Consider the following 23,227-nt stretch of genomic DNA (forward strand, 5'->3'; position numbering starts at 1 on the left):
TGAGGTTGCATATGTATAATTTTTTCATCTAATAATGTTAGTTTAAATTAATCGAAGAATAGTTAATCTGTTTTGATATTATTGTGTATCTATCTCATGTTCTAGTATTAGTAAATGGTAGAATATTGAATAAAAGCAATCTTTCTTGGTACAAACTCGATTGCAATTTTCCATTTGCATTAGCCGTAAACTAATAACTAATAAGTTACGTCTTTTTTAGCATGTAATTAATTGAGGGATTTTCTTTTATTTTAGAGACGAACCTAATAGAAAAATGTAGTCACTATAGGTTCATCCTTTTAAATAAAAACGAGACGAGCCTCGCCAAATAAAACGTATAGATTGCGGGGCCCTCACAAAACGTATGGTTTAATTAGAATTCGGAAGGACCGTTTAGTGAATTTCACGGCCTTCCCAAAATAATAACGCGATAGTCTCTTTAGACGCGTATTTAATAGTTTACTTTCTTAAGCTTGGGTGTGCATTTCATGTGACCCAAATCCAAATCACAAAACATCAAATAAAATGTGTTCTGGATTGTGGGTGCATTTCATGTGACGCAATCCAAAGACATGTTTTAAGCGATGTTCACATTCTTTTAAAAATAATAATAATAAAGTGGTAAAAAGTTAAAATTGGCACACCGGTTCATAATTGTATAAAAATCAGATAAATAAGCCGAATATGACAGTTGAGAGACCGTGCTAGAAACACAGAACTTGGGAATGCCTAACACCTTCTCCCGGGTTAACAGAATTCCTTATCCGGATTTCTGGTACGCAGACTGTAATATGGAGTCATTCTTTTCCTCGATTCGGGATTAAAATTGGTGACTTAGGACACCCTAAATCTCCCAAGTGGCGACTCTGAAATAAATAAACCAATCCCGTTTCGATTGTCCTTTAATTGGAAAAAACTCCTTGTACCCTCGCGGGGGCGCAAAAAGGAGGTGTGACAGCTCTGACGACTCTGCTGGGGACTCAACCTAGAACCACTGGTTCAGGGTTAGAAATCGAGCTTAGAATAAATTGTTATGTTCATCTTTATCTGATTTTGTGACATGATCTGTGCTTAATGTGCTAACTAATTGCTTTTACCGCTTTGATATTTTGTGAACTGTAAATAAACTGTGCCGAAACCCATCTTCTCTCTGAGTCTTCTGAATCATGAAGAATGGTGTACTTCGTACGACTTCTTTTCTGTATAGTGTCAAGTCCCAATTTAGAACGAGGTTTGGATAAGTCGCAAAGCCGGTGAAGCTTCTGTATTCCGGACTGCCGCCTCCTCCTCGGCTCGAGCTGTCCGCTCGGGTAAGCCAGGTCTAGAACAAATACCCAGGTTCTGAACCTAGAATAACTCAACTTCATGCCGGATCCCTAGTAGGAACGCTTATCTGCATCATGTGCATTTTTTGACTTAGGAGACTCAACACAGGGGTTGGGTCCGTCTAGGAATAACAACCTGAAACAGAAAAGACCATCCTGATGCATCCTACTCACTGCTTGTGCATTTATTTGCTTTGAACTTGCATGATGACCGGTTTTGAGTATGGGGAAAAAATTAAAAAAAAAAAAAAAGAGGAAGAAAGGAAAATAGCAGTGTATAGGGTTACTCTTCTGTTTTGAAAAAATAACAATGTCGAAATACTAGCGAAATTCTGCCGAAATTTTGGGAAAAATGAAAAGAAAACAAAAAAAAATATTTTTTATATATAGTTTGTTTCGCTCAAAAAAGCAAAAGAAAAAATATAGAAAAGAGTCCCTTATTTTTAGGTTGAAGAATAGGTTGGTCATTTTGTTAAAACTAAAAAATCTTCACTTTGTCTTGTCTTCAAAATGAAAAAGAAGAAAAAGAAAATAGTTTGTCTTGCCTGAAAAATGAAAATGAAAAAAAAAGTCTTGTTTTTAAAATGGTTTTATTTTATTTAGTTGTTATGAAAACGCCAAAAATAAAAATAAAAAGAGTCTTGCGTCGTGGTTTTATTATTTGTTGCAATATATATATAAATCCAAAAAGTGTTTTTCTTTATTTTCTTTCTAGAAAAGTTTTTTTTAGACCCCAATTTTCAAGAAACAAATCCAAAAATATTTTCCATTATTAATGTCTTTAGAAAGTCTTTTTAATTGTTTTAAATGAATAAAAAAATATTTTCTTTTAATTTCTTCCAAAAAAATCCGAAAATATTTTCATTCTTCTTTCAAAATTGAAAAGAAAAGTCAAAATTCAAAAATATTTTCTTTCTTGTTTAGAAGTTTCTCTTTCAAAATTTTAAAAAAAAACTCTTCTTTATAAGTCTTTCTTTCAAATATAAATAAAAACAATAATAATAATAATAAAAAGAAAAAGGGTTAGTTTATTTACTTTATTGGGTTTGATTCTCACCGGATGTGAGATACGTAGGCAACCCTCATCGGGTTCAACCCCACCTTTTTGCTAAAATAGCCAAAAACAAATAAATAATAATAAAAAAAACATGTCAAAATCTTAATTTTGTCATAAATAAGTCGGGTGATGCTGTTTTGTCAAGAATAGCCGAATGTTCCCGAAAGGGACGCCGGAAGGCTGACTTTGCATAAACAGCCACGTTTGGGTCATTTTTTTTAAGATTTGGTCCAGTTGACCCACACAGCCTTAAAAATCTTCGTCCCCGAGACGTTGAAAGGCCGTGTTTGCAACACCACGTTTTATTGTCATTTGAAAAAAAAAAGAGTCAGCGGTCAGGTGAATACCGTTTGGATTTTCTGTCAAAAATAAGTCGAGCCAGCTTCGGCAGTGTCTTAAACCGTTCTTGCCGAAATAGCCTCAGAGTATCTTTCAGTTGTCGAAAGGCTATTTTCGTAAAAGAATGGGCAAGCTTGTAAAGTGTCATAAAATAATCCTCCCCGGCCTCAAAATTCATGTTAAATTTGGAAAGGGCCACGTTTGCAAAAATAACCGCTCGGTTGCATTTGTCAAACGGAGAAAGGAAGCTGGCCATTTGTTTTTGGAGTTTGTAAATCTTTTAATTAGAATATGTGGGTTGTTTGATTTTCGAGTTTGTAGGTCATCTTCAAACCTTTGAAACCCAGTTTGTTATAATATGAAAATTGAAAAAATGTTTATTATTTTTTATCTTTTATGGTCCGAACTACGCAAGGTCTGATTCATGCGGGGTCATGATACGTAGGCAATCTCCATAAGATTCGACCACAACAAAAAAAATGAAAAAAAAATGAAAAAAAAGGGGAAAAAGATGTTAATAATAAAAATAAAAAAAGAAAATGAAAAAAAAAGGAAAAGATGTTGTTAATAATGAGGACCGACTGATTCCATTTTAACCTGTTGTTTTGAATCACAAAGAAAGAAGGTGGTTGATTTGTGGTAAGCCGGACAATGAGACCCAGAATATCGCGCAGAATCCTTTACTTGCACCTCATGATACACACTCTGCGGGAATCGGGCCTGATAACAGAAGCACTCGAATCCTATTGGGGACTTGTTGACGGAGGTTGAAGATATTAAAGCTGATAATGGTCTTGGCAGTATTGATGCGAAGCTCAGTGGCTAAGATGCCAATTTTGATAAAGTGGGAGGACGCTCCGTTCCTTGGTGAGCAAGAGAGAAGCTTGTGGTGGCTTATTTTGTTGTCATTTCTGGTGTTCGGATTATTAGGGTTGGAATTCAGATATTGTCTTGTGTCAAACTGTCTTATCTTTCCGTTTTGTCATTACGGTTTGTTTAAGTTTGTCCAGGTTGTGTTAGGATTTTATTCTGGTTGTTTTGTTTGTTTTGACATTCACACCATTTCACCGGTAGTCTAATGCAAAATCCGGTCTCTTTTATTATTTCCAGTTTTCTTTTTGTTTAGTTCTTTTATCATTTTTATTCAACGCCGATTCTAGTGACATGACATGCACACACAGTTTGGGCCTAGTCTTTAAAGTTAATCATAAAACCCTGGAGAGGTGATCAGAACATTTAAAGAAAATAAGGACGGTTTGAGATTATTCAGAGCTCGAGTCATATGGAACTGGGGCAAGTAAAACACAAAGAAAACCGTTTAAAAGCAAGATTCGCCAAATTGGCATGAGGGTCGTTCATGATAATAAGAGTGAGAGTGTCGCCCAACGGTGCTATAGAAATGACAAATGAAAAGCAAATGTTGAATATAATTGTCAAGTCCAGCACCATCAGAAGAGACTATAAATTTATGTTCAATTGTGTTGTATTCACTTGGCGTGTTTTGAAGACGGGAATGACGAAGGCATTTCGTTCTGCTACCTAAACACTTTATCCTTCGTTACCCCTTTTGAGCCTTGTTTATTTTCTTCTTTCATACCCCTCGTTCGGAATCAATAGCAACGACTAGAAAATACGAGCCTGGAAGGTAAAGAAGAGAAAAAAAGGAGAAAGAAAAAAAAAACAAAAAGAAAGGAGAAATGAAAAAAAAAAGTCAAATGAAAAAGAGGAATTGGGAACTACGTTTGACCTGATTCTTCAAAGAGGATACGTAGGCGCTTCACGGCTCGGTCATAGTTTTGAAAAATGGAAAAAATAATCAATTAAGATATCCCCAAGCAAGAAACTGGGGCAAAAGTTGAGTTTGTTGTAAATAAATCTAGTTCCGAAGGTTGTAATTAATAACCCAAAATCGATGCATTTTTTAGCCTTTAATACCCTTTCTTTCTAGCCTATCCAAAACCCACATTACGGTCCAAAGAAAGACCTTCTGATCAGTCTTCAAAAGATGCCAAGTCAGACAAATGAGAGTCTTACCGGTGAACATAACACTCTGTTCCACAATAGAAAGGACTCTAATCTCCAGCAGAGAGAGTCATACCGGCAACACTCCAAATCCCCAGCTGGAAAGTGATACAAATGAGAGAGTTTATCAGAAATAAATTTGTGGTTAGATAGTCTGTAATGAAAATAATTATAGCTATTAAGCCAATTATTGCCATCATTTTTAGAACTTGAAGCAAAAATATTTATCTAACTGTAATATTTTATTTTAAATAATTTATTATGTTTAAAAGGTTACTTTTGCTACAATAACTTTCAGTTTGTAGCAAAAACTAACAATTAGCTATAATATTTTGTCATAACAATATATTCGTGGCTATATCATTTACCTATTGCCACAATTTTTTTATAATTTGAAGCAAATGTATTTCTTTAGCTACAATATTTTATTTTAAATAATTTATTGTGGCTAAAAAGTTACTATTGCTACAATAAATTTTAATGTGTGTCTAAAATGTATGAATTAGCTACGCAATTTTATGGTAGCAATAAATTTGTCAATTTTATGGTAGCAATAAATTTGTAGCTATTTAGGCAATTATTGCTACGATTGTTAGCAATTATAGCAAAAATAAGGAATTAACTTTACCAATTTAATTTTCGTGGCTAGCAAATTTTACGAATTTGTAAATAGCCAGGAAATTCTAATTTTTGTGGTTATTGTTAGGTATTAGCCATGATAGATTTCGTAGCTATAAATACTTTATGTTGTAGTGTCACACTAAAGTTTAAAGGAAATCAAGAAACAACGCATTGGTTTAGTGGTCAATTTTAAACGTATTTATTAAAAGGTCTTTAGGAAAATGATGATCGAATGTATTTGGATGTTCTTATTACCCAAACTCATTAATTCTTCTAGAAGAGTTGAAAAAATGAGTTGATTAATACTTGATGGAGGAAAATCCCTAGTTTATCTTCTTTGCTTTTGTTGCCAAAATTCAGTTTTTCAAACTCAGCTTGTTACAGAATATTATTAAGCCTTTGCCATGGTGAGAATCTATTTTACTTTCGCTATCACGTTAATTTGATTTGCTCTGATTATTTAAAATCCAGGCGAATACTTTCCTTTATCCCTTTTTCTTTTGTTAATTGTGTTTATTCAAAAAGAAGGAAGTTTAACAGTTGCTTTATTGTTTTTTTACCTTTGTTTATTCAACCAGGTCAGAACCATTTACTCTCTGTTTTCTGTCTCGAATATCTGCTTTATTATATAAGTTTGTTTAATTTGGCATCCAATCCTTTCTTTACTGGACTTATAATAAGATATGTTGTCCCAAGAATATTTGGAAGTTCCATGCAAGTGTTGAAGAAATGGCCATTGAACTTTGTACTTCTGGAGAACTAATAGATAAAGGTTGTATTAAATCTTAAGGAAAAGTCTGACCTAACTTTTGGGAGTTATACTAAATTGAACTCTCTACGTATTACATGTGGAACTTTTACTTTCTGACAGTCAAAATTTTAATATTTTTAACACGAATTCTTTTTTAACTTGTCTAATGTTTAAAAGAACTTGTACGTAGTAAAAAGGTCGTTGGTTCCTGAAATGGCATATAAAATGGGAGATTAAGTAACCCCTGTAAGGAGATAAATTAATTGATACAATTTGAGATCTACCTTTGGTGATTCTCACTTAGTGTTGGAATAGGTACTCTAAAACTGGTCGCTTTTCTGGCACAATACTAGCAAAATAATCTCCTGCCCTGGCCCAAAAATATTTAAAAAATAGATACTAATAAAATGGTCAAGATGCTCGAGCAATAATGTAATAAGAACGTCAAAATAAGCTGCCATGTACTTTGGGAAAATTTATTGTTTAATGGGGAATCAAGCTGTACTAGAATTCAGAAAGTCTATTAGGGCAATTTTTTCGGTTAAGTAGTCATGTACTTGAGCTTCTTGGTCTATCGGACACAACTTCTTTACCTTTTACAAAATTATGATAAGATCTATATATATTCTATCCTCCTCGAATTTCATTTGTACAATTACACTGAATATGTTATTGTTGTTGTTGTAAGCAGCCATGAAGTTAAGCAAAAACCTAATGGCCAAATTATAAACTCTTATCTTTTACAAGATTCAGCCGGTCGGCCTTTAATTAAAAAAAAAATTCATCAACAAGATTCCTGATTTTTTTTAATTTGGTTTCCCAAGTCAGAAAAATTTAAATATTTCCGATATTATGACATATGGAAATTGAAAGGATTAGGAACGATGAAATCAAATACCATGACCTGGGACCTCAAACAAATCTTGGTAGTATAGTAACTGTTTGACTCAAAATATGTTAAAATCTTTTTGGACAAAGTAATCGAAGATGAAGGAGTAAATCGTAGCTGAAGATAATTATCTCTAGATTAATAGTAGGTAAGGAGAAGAGAGTTGCAAAATTTCTTTGTATTTTAGATTCGTTCATTTTCCGAATGTCCTCCCTTCTTACAAGATCTTTTTTCCCCTTATATACTAGAGAGAAAATATTCAGAATTATAAGAAATAAAAATACAAGGAATATTCGACAGAATATTCTCAATGTCTCCTAATGGGCTTACATTTTGTCACGACCCAATTTGAGATTGTGACCGGCGCTTAGGAGAAAGTGCTCCCAAGTAAGCTTCATCGGTAATTTTACAGAAAATCGGGCAGAGTTTCCCCTATTTTTGGACCATCCCAAAAATTTTCCTGTCTCAAATCAACAACCAAACATCCTAATATCATACCAAACAATTGACAACTTGTCAATTAACTAATACAAGTCTCCACCATAACTAAATCACCAACTAACCACTAGAAATACTAATTTATCTCCAACTTTGATAATAAAGAACGATACTCAGCATAAGACTATAATAAATAAATAATACTCATGACACTAAAAGAATGACTATGGAGCGACTCTAAGAATTCAAAGAATAGACCATAACAATAAATAAAATCTCCGCCCACGCGAACAAGTGCGAGACTCACCAAGAACTATCAACCTGTGTGCTCTAATTAACGAAATCCTCGCTTGCGTCAACTGCTGTCTCTGGGAAAAAAAATTAGCGGGGAATGAGTCGCAAGTTCAGTGAGTAATAACACTTAACGGAAGAATTCTGTAGATTTTACCAAGTTTTCCCAGCACAACTTTCGCCATACTCGCTCAAGGTGCTTTTACTATTGACTAAGTATGCAGAGTTGGCGAAATATAGCATTTCCGTCCATCACCTTTTGCACCTGTTCACACCTAGCTTCCTCAGGAGTACCATGGTGCATTTGAGGTTTCGTGGTATGAAAGGGCTGGTGGTCGGGACGAACGACCAGGCGAGCCGCAAGTTTTGGCACAAGTATTTCTTTGTCAAGACCGAACATGTCATTTCTGATTCTGCCAGATTTCCGGAGCGATGGAACGGAACTCGTAAGTGCCGTCGTTCGTTATGTTCCCCTCTCTTTTGTAATTATTTTAACTTTTACTTACTCATCGTTTTGCAGCTATGGGTCGTCCGCCTCGCCCTATTGCGGGTATCAAGGATTGGGTAGCCTGCCTGTTGCCTCATGCAGCAAAAACTCGGACTTGGCCCGCCTTCGTGTAGCGTTATGGCCCTAAAGTTTCCTCAGGTAAGTGATTTACTTACTACTTCGTTGGCTATTCGACCTTGGTTAATAGCACGACCCTTTGTGATGACAGGTCGGGGAGCTTCTAGGCGGAGGGCACCGGTTCCCGCCTTTAGACAAGCCGTTACTACTGCGGACACGCGGTTTATCTTGAGAGAGTTTGTTTGGGAGGGTTGTCCTCAACCTATTCAATTGGGAGATTCGTCTTGAGTTGTGACCACGAGGGAGGAGGCTTCTTCGGTACCGGCCTCACATTCTTTGGATGAATCTTCTAACGGGGACGAACCGTTGGAGAGAAAAAGGAGGAGGCTGGAGCTGGGGAAGGGTATGGCTACGGACGCCGACTGCAGCAGGGCATCCCGAACGGCCCCAATGCCCATATTCATAGCCGATGCCATTTTGTCGGGGATCTCCCAAGTGGAGGGAGTTAGCCCGGGAGCCGGTTTAGTGCGCTCCGTTGAGGGTGGTGCATCATTTAATGTTGGAGGGCCTCATGTCGAGGATGGCGGCTCGGGTACGGATATCAACCCAGAGGATGTTAATGAATTTGTGGGTCGCCATACCCATGTGGAGGTTAGGATAGATGGATCCGACCGTCATATGGTAGTCCCAAGGAACTACAATTTGCTGCTGAACAGCAAGCAGGTGGCGTCGGCCCTCGCTCCTTTATGTGCTTCTCCTGAAAGCGAGATGCTTCGAGCAATGAGCGACGTGGAGTTATCTCAGAAGGTTGCTGGTATGGCCCTGCAGGTAGGTACCTCTCCTCTTTTTGTCGTTGGATTGGTAAGATAATCGTCATTCTGTATTTTGTTTCTAACTTCTGCCCTTCCCTTTTTGTCAAACCCTCATCCTGGAGATGGAGAGAGAGCGTCGTGAAAGAAAAAGGACATGCCTTTATGAGAAAATATCGTCTAAGTATCAGCAGTATCGTGCTAAGCATCGGGCAATGTCTGACATTTATCATCAGGATCCTGAGTTCTAGGTGTTTCATGAGGGGCTCAAGCAGCGGGAGGACCAATTAGAGCGCAAGATAGAGGAGTTGAGGGAGAGGGACGAGGAGTTTGTGAAGGTTGTCGCCCGTAATAGTGAACTGGAGGCCTCCCTTAAGGCGAAGGAGGACGAGCTTGAATTGAGCAGGGGGGTAACAGCTGAGAATGCCAACTTGTAGCTGAAGGTGGCCGACTTGACCGCCGAGTTGGGTGCTAAGGTAGAGGGATTGAGGGGCTTAAGGGCGAGCTGAACATCAGTGCCGATAAGTAGGCGGTAGCTATTTCCGAATTGGTATCTTTGGAGGATGCCCTCCGTATTTCCAGGTCGGAACTGACTGGGGAGGGGTAAGCCTCTGGTCGTTAAGTTGCAAGGCTCGAAAGGCGTGTCAAGGAGCTGGAGGCGGAGTTGGCCGCATTGAAGGGACAAATGGCCTCGCTGAGGGCGGAGGAGGCAAGTCGACATTCTCAGCCTTCTACGTCTCGTGTCTCAGCTGATCTAGGCATGCCCCGCCATTTGTATGAGTTGTGGGTCCATGCGGAGGTTCGACATGATATATATAAGGCTTTTCACGCCGAGGGCAGGGCTACTGAGGCGGAGGTTCAGGCCGTGCATGGCGAAGCTCGTGCGGCTCGTGAGTCATGTGGGTACAACCCCCTCACACCTGACGGGGAAGGCATCAATTCTGATGACGCGAATAGCCTTGCTTCAGATTCGTGGTATGAAGACGCTTACCCTGCTGGGGATGATGTGTAGTCCTGGTTTGTATTTACTTTTGTTTAGGAATTTTTGCACGGGGCGTACTTGTGCCTATTTGTAAGGGCAAATATAAATGATATTTTGCTGTAATGTAAAATTTTACTTTCGTCGGCTTGTTTTTTTCCTGTATTTATTGCACATGGTATTACCGTCCTTGGATATTGGGATTTTTCTTCGACCTGTCGTCAAAATAGAATCCTGTCGTGGTTCGAACGAGGTCGAACTTATATTGTCGTCGACGGCCTTGGACGTGGGTATGTTGCTTCGAACTGTCGTCAAAGTGGAATCCCGTCGTAGTTCAAACGAGGTCGAACTAATACTTTCGTCGATGGCCTTGGCCATTGGGATGTTGCTTTGAACTGTCGTCGAAGCAGAATCCCGTCGTGGTTCGAACGAGGTCGATCTTATACTTTCGTCGATGGCCTTGGCCATTGGGATGTTGCTTTGAACTGTCATCAAAACAGAATCCCGTTGTGGTTCGAACGAGGTCGAACTTATATTTTCATCGATGGCCTTGGCCATTGGGATGTTGCTTTGAATCGTTATCGAAGCAGAATCCCATCGTAGTTCGAACGAGGTCGAACTTATACTTTCGTCGATAGCCTTGGCCATTGGGATGTTGCTTTGAACTGTCGTCGAAGCAAAATCTCATTGTGGTTCGAACGAGGTCGAACTTATATTTTAGTCGATGGCCTTGTCCATTGGGATGTTGCTTTGAACTGTCATGGAAGCAGAATCCTATCGTAGTTCAAACAATGTCAAACTTATACTTTCGTCGATGGCCTTGGCCATTGGGATGTTGCTTTGAACCGTCGTCGAAGCAGAATCCCGTCGTGGTTCGAACGAGGTCGATCTTATACTTTCGTCGATGGCCTTGGCCATTGGGATGTTGCTTTGAACTGTCATCGTAGCAGAATCCCGTTGTGGTTCGAACGAGGTCGAACTTATATTTTCGTCGATGGACTTGGCCATTGGGATGTTGCTTTGAATTGTCGTCGAAGCAGAATCCCATCGTAGTTTGAACGAGGTCGAACTTATACTTTCGTCGATAGCCTTGGCCATTGGGATGTTGCTTTGAACTGTCGTCGAAGCAGAATTCCGTTGTGGTTCGAACGAGGTCAAACTTATATTTTAGTCGATGGCCTTGTCCATTGGGATGTTGCTTTGAACTGTCGTGGAAGCAAAATCCCATCGTAGTTCGAACAATGTCAAACTTATACTTTCGTCGATCGCCTTGGCCATTGGGATGTTGCTTTGAACTGTCGTCGAAGCAGAATCCCATCATGGTTCGAAAGAGGTCGAACTTATATTTTCGTCGATGGCCTTGGCCATTGGGATGTTTCTTTGAACTATCGTCGAAGTAGAATCCCGTCGTGGTTCGAACGAGGTCGAACTTATTATTTCGTCGACGGCCTTGGCCGTGGGGATTTGATCGTTTTCACGTAGGAAGGCGTCACATGTCGACTAGTGGAGATATGGTTCGAATCCCGTTGTAGTTCAAACGAGGTCGAACTTATATTTTCGTCAATGGCCTTGGCCATTGGGATGTTACTTCGAACTGTCGTCGAAGTGGAATCCCGTCGTGGTTCGAACGAGGTCAAAATTATACTTTTGTCGATGGCCTTGGCCGTGGGGATTTGATCGTATTCCCGTAGGAAGACGTCACATGTCGACCAGTGGAGATCTTATTCAAATCCCGTCATAGTTCGAACGAGGTCGAACTTATATTTTCGTCGATGGCCTTGGCCATTGGGATGTTGCTTCGAACTGTCGTTGAAGTAGAATCCCATTGTGGTTCGAATGAGGTCGAACTTATACTTTCGTCGACGGCCTTTGCTGTGGGGATTTGATCGTATTCCCATAGTAAGACGTCATATGTCGACTAGTGGAGATCTGGTTCGAATACCGTCGTATTTCGAACGAGGTCGAACATATATTTTCGTCGATGGCCTTGGCCATTGGGATGTTGCTTCGAACTATCATCTAAGTGGAATCCCTTCGTGGTTTGAACGAGGTCGAACTTATACTTTCGTTGATGGCCTTGGCCGTGGGGATTTGATCGTATTCCCGTAAGAAGACATAGTCGGTGTATCATGGGGGCGTACTTTTGGTGTATCATGGGGGCCTTGGCCGTGGGGATAGTTCCCCTGTTTGGTGTATCATGGGGGCGTACTTTTGACATTGTTCACATTTCCTAACATAGTCGGTGGCTTCTTTTTTCATGGTGGGCCAGTAGTATCCGGCGCGAATGAGGCATCTGACGAGGGCGCGGTTTCCCGTGTGGGCATCGTAGTGCCCCTCGTGTACTTCTTCTAGTACTCGCCTCGTTTGATGCATCCTAAGACATTTGGCTAAGGGGCCGCCGAACGTCCTTTTGTAGAGATCTCCGTTTACTAGGCTGTACCAGATTGCCTGCACCTGGAGTTTTTTGGCTTCTTTTTTGTCTTGCGGGAGTGTTCCATCCTGCAAATAGGCTACGAAGCGGTTACGCCAGTACCAAGTTAGGTTTATAGAATGTACCTCGACGTGGTCTATTGCGGAATGGAGTAGGGTGACCACGTTTTCTGTGCCGATATTCTTGGTGGCCGCAGCCAGTTTAGTGAGGCCATCCGCTTCGATATTTTGTGCCCTGTGTATTTGGTCGAGGCGGCATTCATCAAACTCCAACAGAAGTTTGTAGATTTCTGACTGGCATCTTTGTAGACTCTACTCTTTGATTTGGAAAGTTCCGGTAACCTGATTCACCAAGAGTTGGGAGTCGCAGCAGAGGACGAGTCGTCGGGCGCCATATTTGAAGGTTAGCTTCAAACCTGCAATTACAACTTCATACTCGGCCTCGTTGTTAGTCATCTCGGGGCATCGTATGGACTGGAGAGTTACTTCGCATGTAGGGGCCTCAAGGATGAGTCCCAGTCCCGAGCCCAAGGCATTGGAGGCACCATCGGTGTAGAGGACCCAGAGGTCGGTGTATGCAGAAGTGCGGAGTGCTTCCTGTTCTACCTCGGGCAGTATTTCCGCGCTGAAATCAGCGACGAAATCTGCGAGCACCTGCGACTTGATGGCAGTTCGCGGTTGGTACATTATATCGTGCTCGCTTAGCTCTTAGCCCATTTGGCCAGTCTACCTGATAGTTCGGGTTTATGTAGGATTCCTCTTAGGGGGAAGGTAATCACCACTTTTATAGGGTGACATTGGAAGTACGGTCTAAGCTTCCGTGAAGCTACGTCCAATGCCAGAGCTAGTTTTTCAAGGTGAGGGTACCTCGTTTCGGCATCGATTAAAGTTTTGCTGACATAGTAAATTGGAGATTGCGTACCTTTATTTTCACGGACCAAGACTGCGCTTATCGCAACATCAGAAACTGCTAGATACACAAGTAGGCATTCACCTAGATCTACTTTAACGAGCAGCGGTGGTGAGGATAGATACATTTTCAGCCTTTTCAGGGCGTCGATGCATTCACTGTTCCAATGCAACCCGTGGTCTTTCCTTAGTACATTGAAGAATTTATGGCATCTATCCGAGGATCGTGAAATGAACCTTGATAGGGAAGTTATTCGTCCCGTCAACTTCTGCACCTACTTTTTGCTGGTCAGTGGTTCCGGTATTGCATTGATGGCCTTGATTTGATCTGGGTTGACCTCGATTCCCCTTTGCGACACTAGGAAACCGAGGAACTTTCTAGAAGTCACGCCGAAGACGCACTTTTCGGGGTTCAGTTTCATTTCGTACTGCCTTAGTATTTCGAAGGCTTCCTTCAGATGACCAATGTGATCTTTGCTGACTTCGCTAGCATGTCATCGATGTAAACCTCCATTGTTTTACTGAATTGTTCTTTGAACATTTTGGTGACCAATCTTTGCTACGTGGCCCCTACGTTCTTGAGCTCGAACGGCATTACCTTGTTGCAGTACGTACCTTGGTGAGTGATGAAAGTGGTCTTTTCCAGATCCTCTTCAGCCATTAGAATCTGATTATAATCGGAGTACGTGTCTAAGAAGCTTAGCAGTTCGTGGCCCGCTGTTGCGTCGATAAGTTGGTCGATGTGAGGTAGCGGGAAAGAATCCTTCGGGCATGCTTTGTTCAAATCGGTGAAGTCGACACACATTTACCACTTCCCGTTCTTCTTTTTGACCATGACCACATTGGCGACCCATTGGGGGTATTTTGATTCTCTGATGGAACCGTTGGCGAGTAATTTATCAACTTCTTTGCTGACCGCCTCATTGATTGTGGCATTGAATTTCCTCCTCATTTGTCGTACCGACGGATAAAGCGGATCAATAATTAGCTTGTGTGTGGCGATCTCCCTTGGGATTCCTGGCATGCCTGAATGGGAAAAAGCAAACAAATCGGCGTTGTTAGTTAAAAACTCACGATAATCACCTGGCTCCGAGAGGTTGTGCCCAACGTAAGCCTTTTTGGTGCAATAGGTGTTATCTAACTGGATGGGATCGAGATCCTCTACGGTCACCTTGCAAGCTTCTACAATGTTCGGATCTTTGATGGCCCCTTCTTATATGTCAGGCTTGGTGCCCGACATGGCTGACTATTATGCTTCCGCACTTGCCCCTTTTAGCTGTTTGGTGTGTGTGCAATCCTGGGCGGTCCGATAGCATTCTTGGGCGGTACGTGGTTCACCTCGGATGCCGAATATCCCCCATGGGGTGGGAAATGTGATCACCTGATAGAAGCTTGAGGGGACGGCTCGCATAGCGTGTATCTATGGTCGTCCTATGATGGCGTTGTAGGTCATTTCCTGGTTCATGACATGGAACGTTGTTTCCAGGGTGACCCCTCCTGCTAGGACAGGTAGTACTATTTCTCCGGATGTCCGCTCTACTGCATTATTAAAACCCGTTAGTGTTATGCAACACATTATTATTTTATCCTCGAGCCTCATTTACACGAGAACTCGCAGGTGAACAATACACACGCCTTTTCCATCATCCACAATGATTCTTTTCACATCGGTGTCAGTGATGCATAAAGTTATAACCAAAGCATCATAGTGAGGAAAAGATAAATCGTCGGTATCTGACTTATCGAAGATGATACTGTCTTCGAGGTCATCATAACGTTCGTGGGCGACTGTCCATTTGAGTTTGTGCGTGGTAGTGAACTTCACATGGTTGATTACCGTATCATCGCCACCGCCAATGATCATTTGTATGGTACATGTTGACGATGACGATGGTGGCTTTGGAGGTCCTTGAGATGGGTCGCGTCCTCGAGCGAAGTTGGCCCTTCCTTTATCGCTTAACAGTTCTTCTAGGTACCCTTGGTTCAATATTCTAACTACTTCTTGCCGTAGACCTATGCAATCTTCGGTCTTGTGTCCTCTTTCTTGGTAGAACTCACAGAGGACGTTCGACCTCCTGGTGCTTGGATCTGATTTCATCTTTTGTGGCCACTGCACCTTGGTGCCCAGCTTCTCCAGTGCGTACATTATTTCTGAAGTGGAAACACAAAAATTATGAGCAGATAGTAGTGGAGGCATACCTCTTTCGCTCCGGAGGGGTGTAGTGTGTCGTGGCACAGCGTCTGCGTGTCGTGTAGGGGGCGGGTTGGATGTTCGGATATAGGGCTGATGCCTTTCGTGATTGAAACATGGTGGTTGATCTCGTTGCCCATCTCTACGTCGATCTCTCTTTGTCTCGGTCTGGACTGATGTTAATCGTTGAAGTGGGCCGTTAAGGTCGTCCTCATCCGCTCTCACTTCGGCGCGGTAGGCATTGTGAATCTCTTCCCATGTGGCAGGAGGGTACTTCATGAGTCTACTGAGCAGTTTTTTTGTTGCCTTTGACCCGCTCCTGTTTAACCCATTCTGATAGGCTACGACTGCCATCCCTTCCGACATGTTCGGTAGGCTCATCCTTACTCTGTTGAATCGGGCCAAGAAATCCCGAAGTCCCTCGCCCACCGTTTGCTTGACGATGAAGATATCGTTGACCCTAGCTTCAGCCTTCTTCGCTCCTGTATGAGCGGTGGCGAATTTATCTACACAGCACAGATGGTACCTGTTCTTTTGATAGATCATTGCCTTTTACTGTGGTAACATAATAGATTAGGTGATCCTCTGGGTCTGTGGTCCCGTCATATATTTTCAAGTATGGCAACATCTTGAAGGTCTTTGGAATAGGATGGGGAGCATCCCCTTCGCTGTAAGGTTGTTCGACGAATCGGACTATGTCGCGTTTCGGTAATAGTTTTGGAGCGCCTCGTATTTTATCGACCCTCTCCTGATGTTCCTTAATTTGGTCACGGAGTGTTTGTTCTCATTTTTCATTTCTTCTATTTACTTTAAGATGGCCATGAGTGCAACGTCACCTGCATTAGTGACAGTGTGGGTGTTATCTGTTCGTGTAGTGCTTGGCTCATCGGCGGTAGCTGGGATTTCTGTAGGTGGTATGCCTTCGACACCTCCTTGAGTGGGTTTCTCGATCATGTTGCTCAAAGCACTTGTCAACCATTCTTCCAGCAACTTTTTGACTGCTGGTGGTGTTTCCCACATGGTGGATGTTGAGGCTCCCCTTTCCCGCAAGATCGTTAGATCTTCGTGTGGAAGAGGTGAGATCTCCCCCTCAGGTGTAGCTCTTGGTGTTGTATTCCCATCATATTCTCTACCGGCTTCATCGAGGGAGTTTAGGAAATTGTTCGAGACGTCTTCCATCGCCTTCAGCCTCGCTTCCTTTCCCGCCATTGTTGGTTTTGGAGGTTCGAAGAAAGGTGATCACTTTCAGGGATCTAGACGAGAATTATGATTTCATCTATGGAAGTCCCCACAGACGACACCAAATTGTTTGACTCAAAACATGTTAAAACTTTTTTGGACAAAGCAATCGAAGATGAAAGAGTAAATCGTAGCTGAAGATAATTATCTCTAAACTAATAGTAGGTAAGGAGAAGAGAGTTGCAAAGTTTCCTTGTATTTTAGATTCGTTCACTTTCCGAATGTCCTCCCTTCTTACAAGATCTTTTTCCCCCTTATATACTAGAGAGAAAACATTCAGAATTATAAGAAATAAAAATACAAGGAATATTCGACAGAATATTCTCAATGTCTCCTTATAGGCTTACATTTCTACAAGGGTCGTACAGTTTCTACGTTTGCCTTAAGGTCGTCTTCCTCGGAACGCCGATTCAAAGATACTCGGTCGTTAGTCGTACTCATTATAGGTCGAGGTCGGTCAAATTTGGACCCATACAGTAACTAATTGCAGATTTGTTATTTTAAATCTTAGATGCAAAGAACTATTGCACTTATTATTTGTTCGTGACGGAGTATTCAAGTTGGTTCAAACATATATTTTCAAAAAAAAAATCAACCATATATTATACAGCTAAAGTTGAAGACATCCACTAATATATGAGGCCACGACGATGACATAATTTAACCGAAAATAATTAACCAAGAAGGACAATTACTTAATTTAAGAGTTGACCAGCCCCTTGCTTTGATTTTTCAGCCAGCAGTGCAGTGTTACTGCCCTATGGAGTAATGTACGGACGCATTCGATGCACTTTCTTTTTGATTTTTCCTCCGGTACATTTTTAGAGCATGTTTGACTTGAATTATGATTTATAATTAATTAGACCTAATTCTAATTGCAAATCAATTATTGATAATTATGAAATAAATTAAAGTTGTGTTGGTAACCAGCATTAGTTTAACGATGCTTACGAAAATTATTTATTTGTACAATAAAAAATTGCTAGATAATTTAAATGATGTAAATTATTAATTTAAGATTAACAAAATGTGATTTTATTAAGATTTAAGAAAAGAAAAAGTATGAGAAGTGTAAACTTGAAAATATCGAATATGTTATAATATATGTTCGGGCTTATAATATAGGAGTAGTAAATAGTAGGTAAATTTCGAAGTTGAGGTGATCAAGATTGAAATTTCGAACACAAATTACTTTGCTTTCGTGTGTCCGTTTATGCATTTTGAAACTTTTCCTTTCATTTTGCATTCTGTCCCAGATTGAGAACACCTGCAAAACTTTATACAAAAGATATATATTTGAGGTACAAAAATTCATCTACAGTCCTTACGATAATGTAAAATTTTAATTACTTTTTATGTTCTAAACTACTCCCTTTGGTCCATATCCTTTGTAATTTTGGCAAACTGAATTTACACAAAAATTGTTGATGTTTTGAAATTTGAATTTCTTTTAAGTTCACCATTATTTAATGTTAATTAAGTGACACATTTAAGAAAGCGATAACGTATGATTTAGACAAATGCTGTTATATGTAAGGTATTAAATATCATTCTTAAGTAGCATATTATAAGGCCAATCACATGCACTAAGAGAGAGTATTAATTTACAATCTACAAATAATCTATTTGTATTAAATTCATCAAATATTATTATTCTATTTCTATTAAAAGTGTTGATGAAGAGAATTGTGGGGGGAAATTCAAATTTATAAGCAAAGGAGGAAAAAAATTGATTGAGGAGCAGAATGTATGACATGAGGCTAACGTGTGCCTTGACATCACTGTATAGGTTTATAATGTCAATTGTCAATTGTGGCACCGCAACATTAGGTTTGAATTTTCTCATCTAGAAAACATCAGTCCCCTTCAAACAATACTGACCCCTTCCTTTTACAAATACGACCACCCACACATGTATTGTACATTTAAAAATTAAATAAATTTAAGTAAGTAATCCGATTATTAGATTACGTAGCTTTATTATTTGTACATTATAATTTATAATAACTCCATATTTGGGTAACAAAACAATCAAATAAAGCTGTCATTGTCCTTCTACACGTACCAATGATATCATCTTTCTATATAAAGGCCCTCCCTCCTAATCTTATTGACATAAAAAAGTAAAGCGCAAATAAATCAGCGTAGTTTTACTAGTTCCCATCATCATTTTCTCTGCATCTCCTTTTTGAAGCTCATTACAATGGCGGAAACTGCTATAGTAACAAAATCAGAAAATCCCCATATCGTAATTTTACCAAGTCCTGGTATGGGTCACTTAATCCCTCTTGTTGAATTTTCTAAGAGACTAATCTCTCAACACCAATTTTCTGTCACTCTTATTCTCCCTACTGATGGACCTATCTCTAATTCTCAGAAAAGTTTCCTTAATTCTCTTCCCTCTTGCATGGATTATCACCTTCTTCCTCCTGTTAATTTCGACGATTTGCCTCTTGATGTTAAAATTGAAACTAGAATCTCCCTTACTGTTACGCGTTCTCTTTCTTCATTGCGTGAAGTTTTTAAAACACTTGTTGATTCCAAGAAAGTAGTTGCTTTTGTGGTTGATCTTTTTGGTACTGATGCATTTGATGTTGCCATTGATTTCAACGTTTCCCCTTATATTTTTTTCCCTTCTACTGCCATGGCTTTGTCTCTGTTTCTTTACTTGCCTAAGCTTGATGCAACCGTGTCATGTGAGTACAGAGACTTACCTGACCCGATTCAGATTCCGGGTTGTATTCCTATTCATGGCAAGGATCTTCTTGACCCGGTTCAGGACCGGAAGAATGAAGCTTACAGATGGCTTCTTCATCATTCTAAGAGGTATAGAATGGCTGAGGGAGTAGTAGCAAACAGTTTCAAGGAATTGGAAGGAGGGCCAATTAAAGCTCTGCAGGAAGAAGAACCCGGCAAGCCACCCGTTTACCCGGTTGGACCACTAATTCAGATGGATTCGGGTAGTAAGGTTGACGGGTCGGGCTGTCTGACGTGGCTGGATGAACAGCCACGTGGCTCTGTTTTGTATGTCTCGTACGGGAGTGGTGGGACCCTCTCTCATGAGCAGCTCATTGAAGTTGCCTCAGGATTGGAAATGAGTGAACAAAGGTTCTTGTGGGTAATTAGATGTCCCAATGACACTGTAGCCAATGCCACTTATTTTAATGTCCAAGATTCAACTAACCCTCTTGATTTTCTCCCAAAAGGGTTCTTGGAAAGGACCAAAGGGTTAGGTTTAGTGGTGCCTAATTGGGCCCCACAAGCTCAAATTCTTAGCCATGGTTCGACGGGCGGGTTCTTGACTCATTGCGGATGGAACTCGACTCTGGAAAGTGTGGTCCACGGAGTACCACTCATAGCTTGGCCACTTTATGCTGAACAAAAGATGAATGCGGTTATGTTAACTGAGGATATTAAAGTGGCACTGAGGCCAAAAGCCAATGAAAATGGACTAGTGGGAAGATTGGAAATTGCTAAAGTAGTGAAAGGATTAATGGAAGGTGAAGAAGGAAAAGGAGTGCGCACTAGAATGAGAGACCTTAAAGATGCAGCAGCTAAAGTTCTGAGTCAAGATGGTTCTTCTACAAAAGCACTAGCTGAATTGGCTACTAAATTGAAGAATAAGGTGTTAATCAATTGATATAGTTTGCCAAACTGTGTCTCTAGTTCTACTTCTAGTTAGTTGTTATAAGCTGGTAGTAATTGTGCTTTTGCAGTTGAAAAGTTAGACATGTATGGCTTATTGCTTGCTTTGTGTACAGCGATGAAGACTAGTAACTACTCAAGTACTCCCTCCTATTTTAAGTACCAGTCGTTTTTAGCAAATTGAATTCCAAAATATTTAATGTTCAGGAAAAGAAAAAAAAGAGATTACTTCATTTTCCAAATCTATCCTTACGACCTCCTATTAATGTGTACTCTCTCTCAAATTATTTGTCATTTTAGAAGTTCAAGACAAAATAAATTATATTTTTTTTCATTTTACCCTTAATAGTAATTGTTGTTGAAAAAGGAGATAGCACTTAAATAGAGCAAATATTCAATGAGGAGAAATCATATCTTAAAACATAAATACAGGTAAAATAGTCTGAAATCTCTTATAATTAATGTTTTTTAATGCGCGTGTAAAGATAAATATGAGAAATAATTTGAGATAGAGGGAATACTAATTAAGTAATATGTTCAAAGAGAGAGAAAAAGAATAATTTAAACAAATATTATTATGTTTAAGGTAATTAAATATTTTTCTTAAAGAGTGTACAAAACATTAGAAGACAAATAATATAGATCATAGGAGGAAGTAAAAAAATTTTCTTTTTTGTGGTTAATTAGTTGTGTTATTATGAAGTAGGAGTAGTAGGTAAGCAGGGTGGGATGAGTGATCAGCAAGTGGAGGAGGACCCAACCACTAAGAAATTGTGTTAAACATGGTGGGCACTTGGAATTAAATGGAGGTGTTGGTTGGCATTGACAATAAGGCCTTTCACCATTTGCCACCAGGAAAGATATTTACTGTGTGTCTTGTAGTGTGAGTAGTATAAATTAACGATAGTTTTTGCATGAAAGGACAGGAGTACGACAAGCAAGAGAAAGTGAGAAACATGATTTCTTTAGTGTTATTTTTTCTTTCTTTTAAATTGATTTTAGTTATTTTTCTATTATATATGTAAATTGGTAAAATAATAGTACTTTTTAACTATAAAAGTACAAAATAGAAATGTATGGACTTTGGGGCTACTGTGGCACTCCACGCCCGACCTCGAGAACCTCGAGGGAGTATATCGAAGATTCACTGTGGTCAATCTCGGAGCAGTACAAATCGATGATCGTCATGGAAAAGGCGGGAAAACTCCCAAGGACACGTGGTTAGAGCTGATCGGGTCTGCAAGAATAGTACAAATCCGTATTGAGCCATTATACAGCTGTACCAATAGCATTTCCTCGCCATTATTAGACATGTACTATGTTGGGATTCTCCCCTCCTATATAAAGTGGACCCTTGTCATTTTGTAATACATGAATATTCAATACAATAGAACATTTTCTGCTTTTCTTGCCTAAACGTGCTCAACAATTACTCTACAGATCTATTACTTGTTCATTTATTGTTCACTTATTGTTCTTCATTTATTGCCCATCATTAATCGCAAAAAGTTATATTCGAGGTCTTCGATATCATTGTTTCTTCATCAATTGTTCATTGCTACAACATTGGTTCATCGAGGCCCCCTGTTCCAGCCAACTCGAGGCCCAGTCTTGTGACAACATTGGTTTGCATATCTTATTATCTTTACTTACACTTAGTATCTATTGCCTAACAACTAGTATTGAAATAAATCACATATTTTTAGAACCATAAAATCAAATATAATTGTTAATACCATTTTTAAGGTAAACAAGAAATTAAGAATTGAATAAAAAAGTAGAGATTTGAAAGATAGATGCAGTAATAAAATCAAAATGGTAAATTTACTACTTTCTTTTTGGTCCTGCTGCAACATTTTTGTCCAAAATGGCATATAGGCTTTGAAGTGCAGTAAGTTTTGGGGTTAGAGGAGAAAGTAATTTAAAACCTGGAGGACAATAATTAGAAATTATCATAAAAACAGAAGGGATAAAAAGAAGACTTACTGTCCGTACGTCTCGGACCATGGCAATACCAGGCTTGTCTTTCTTTTGCCTTTATTTTTGAGTTGGCTCTTTTTTTCTCATAAGAAAAGTGCATTGTATTAAAATGGAAATTTAAGAAGGTTCAATAGCTAACTTTTTACATCAGTGAATGTGAAATATTCTTTCGTGGACCGTTGCTAACATTACATAAGTATACATCTTTTTCTTTGGCCATGCATTGGGTAACTTACTTACTGTGCAATAGTTCATAAACTATATAGGAGATGTAAACCGCACAAAGCAAGTCCGTTGCGACAAGCTCTGAGTGAGGAAACTGCTAGAGATGGGTCTCTCATATTAGAAATCACTCACCCAACCAACTCAATTTGGTAACCTGCTCACTGTGCAATAGCTCAATAAAGCACACAAGAAATGTATACCGCCTCAGGCAAGCACGACGCGACGAGTTCTGACTGAGAAGACTAATGGTGAGGGGAATCGGACCCAGATCTCTAAGGACCACCCACCCACCGGCCACCCAACCAACTTAGTCAACCCTTACGGGTAGTGGTGTCAATGGTTCGGTTCGGCCGGTTATTTTATAAAATTTGTACCATACCAATTTTTCGGTTATTCTATTATGTATAACCAAAACTAAACTTTTCGAAACCATTCCAATCATGTCAGTTTCACTTCGGTATCGATACGGTTCAGTTAATTTTCGGTAATTTTTTAAATGTCATGTAAAATTCACCAGTAAAA

At 39.7% G+C, this 23,227-nt stretch overlaps 2 protein-coding genes across 2 annotated transcripts; one reads left to right on the top strand and one right to left on the bottom strand.

Annotated features, from left to right (window-relative positions):
* Nucleotides 1-15,025: 15,025 nt before the first annotated feature.
* LOC104233933 (uncharacterized) lies at nt 15,026-16,162 on the bottom strand. Its single transcript, XM_070155319.1, has one exon. The coding sequence runs from the start codon at nt 16,160-16,162 to the stop codon at nt 15,026-15,028; it is 1,137 nt and encodes a 378-aa protein (XP_070011420.1).
* A 2,802-nt stretch (nt 16,163-18,964) lies between these two features.
* On the top strand, nt 18,965-20,742 carry LOC104233921 (hydroquinone glucosyltransferase-like). Its single transcript, XM_009787386.2, has one exon. It carries the CDS (start codon nt 19,059-19,061, stop codon nt 20,493-20,495), a length of 1,437 nt encoding a protein of 478 aa, XP_009785688.1. The 5' UTR covers nt 18,965-19,058; the 3' UTR covers nt 20,496-20,742.
* The last annotated feature ends 2,485 nt before the right edge of the window (nt 20,743-23,227 follow it).

The sequence above is a fragment of the Nicotiana sylvestris genome, chromosome 1, assembly GCF_000393655.2.
Source record: "Nicotiana sylvestris chromosome 1, ASM39365v2, whole genome shotgun sequence".
Lineage (NCBI taxonomy): Eukaryota > Viridiplantae > Streptophyta > Magnoliopsida > Solanales > Solanaceae > Nicotiana > Nicotiana sylvestris.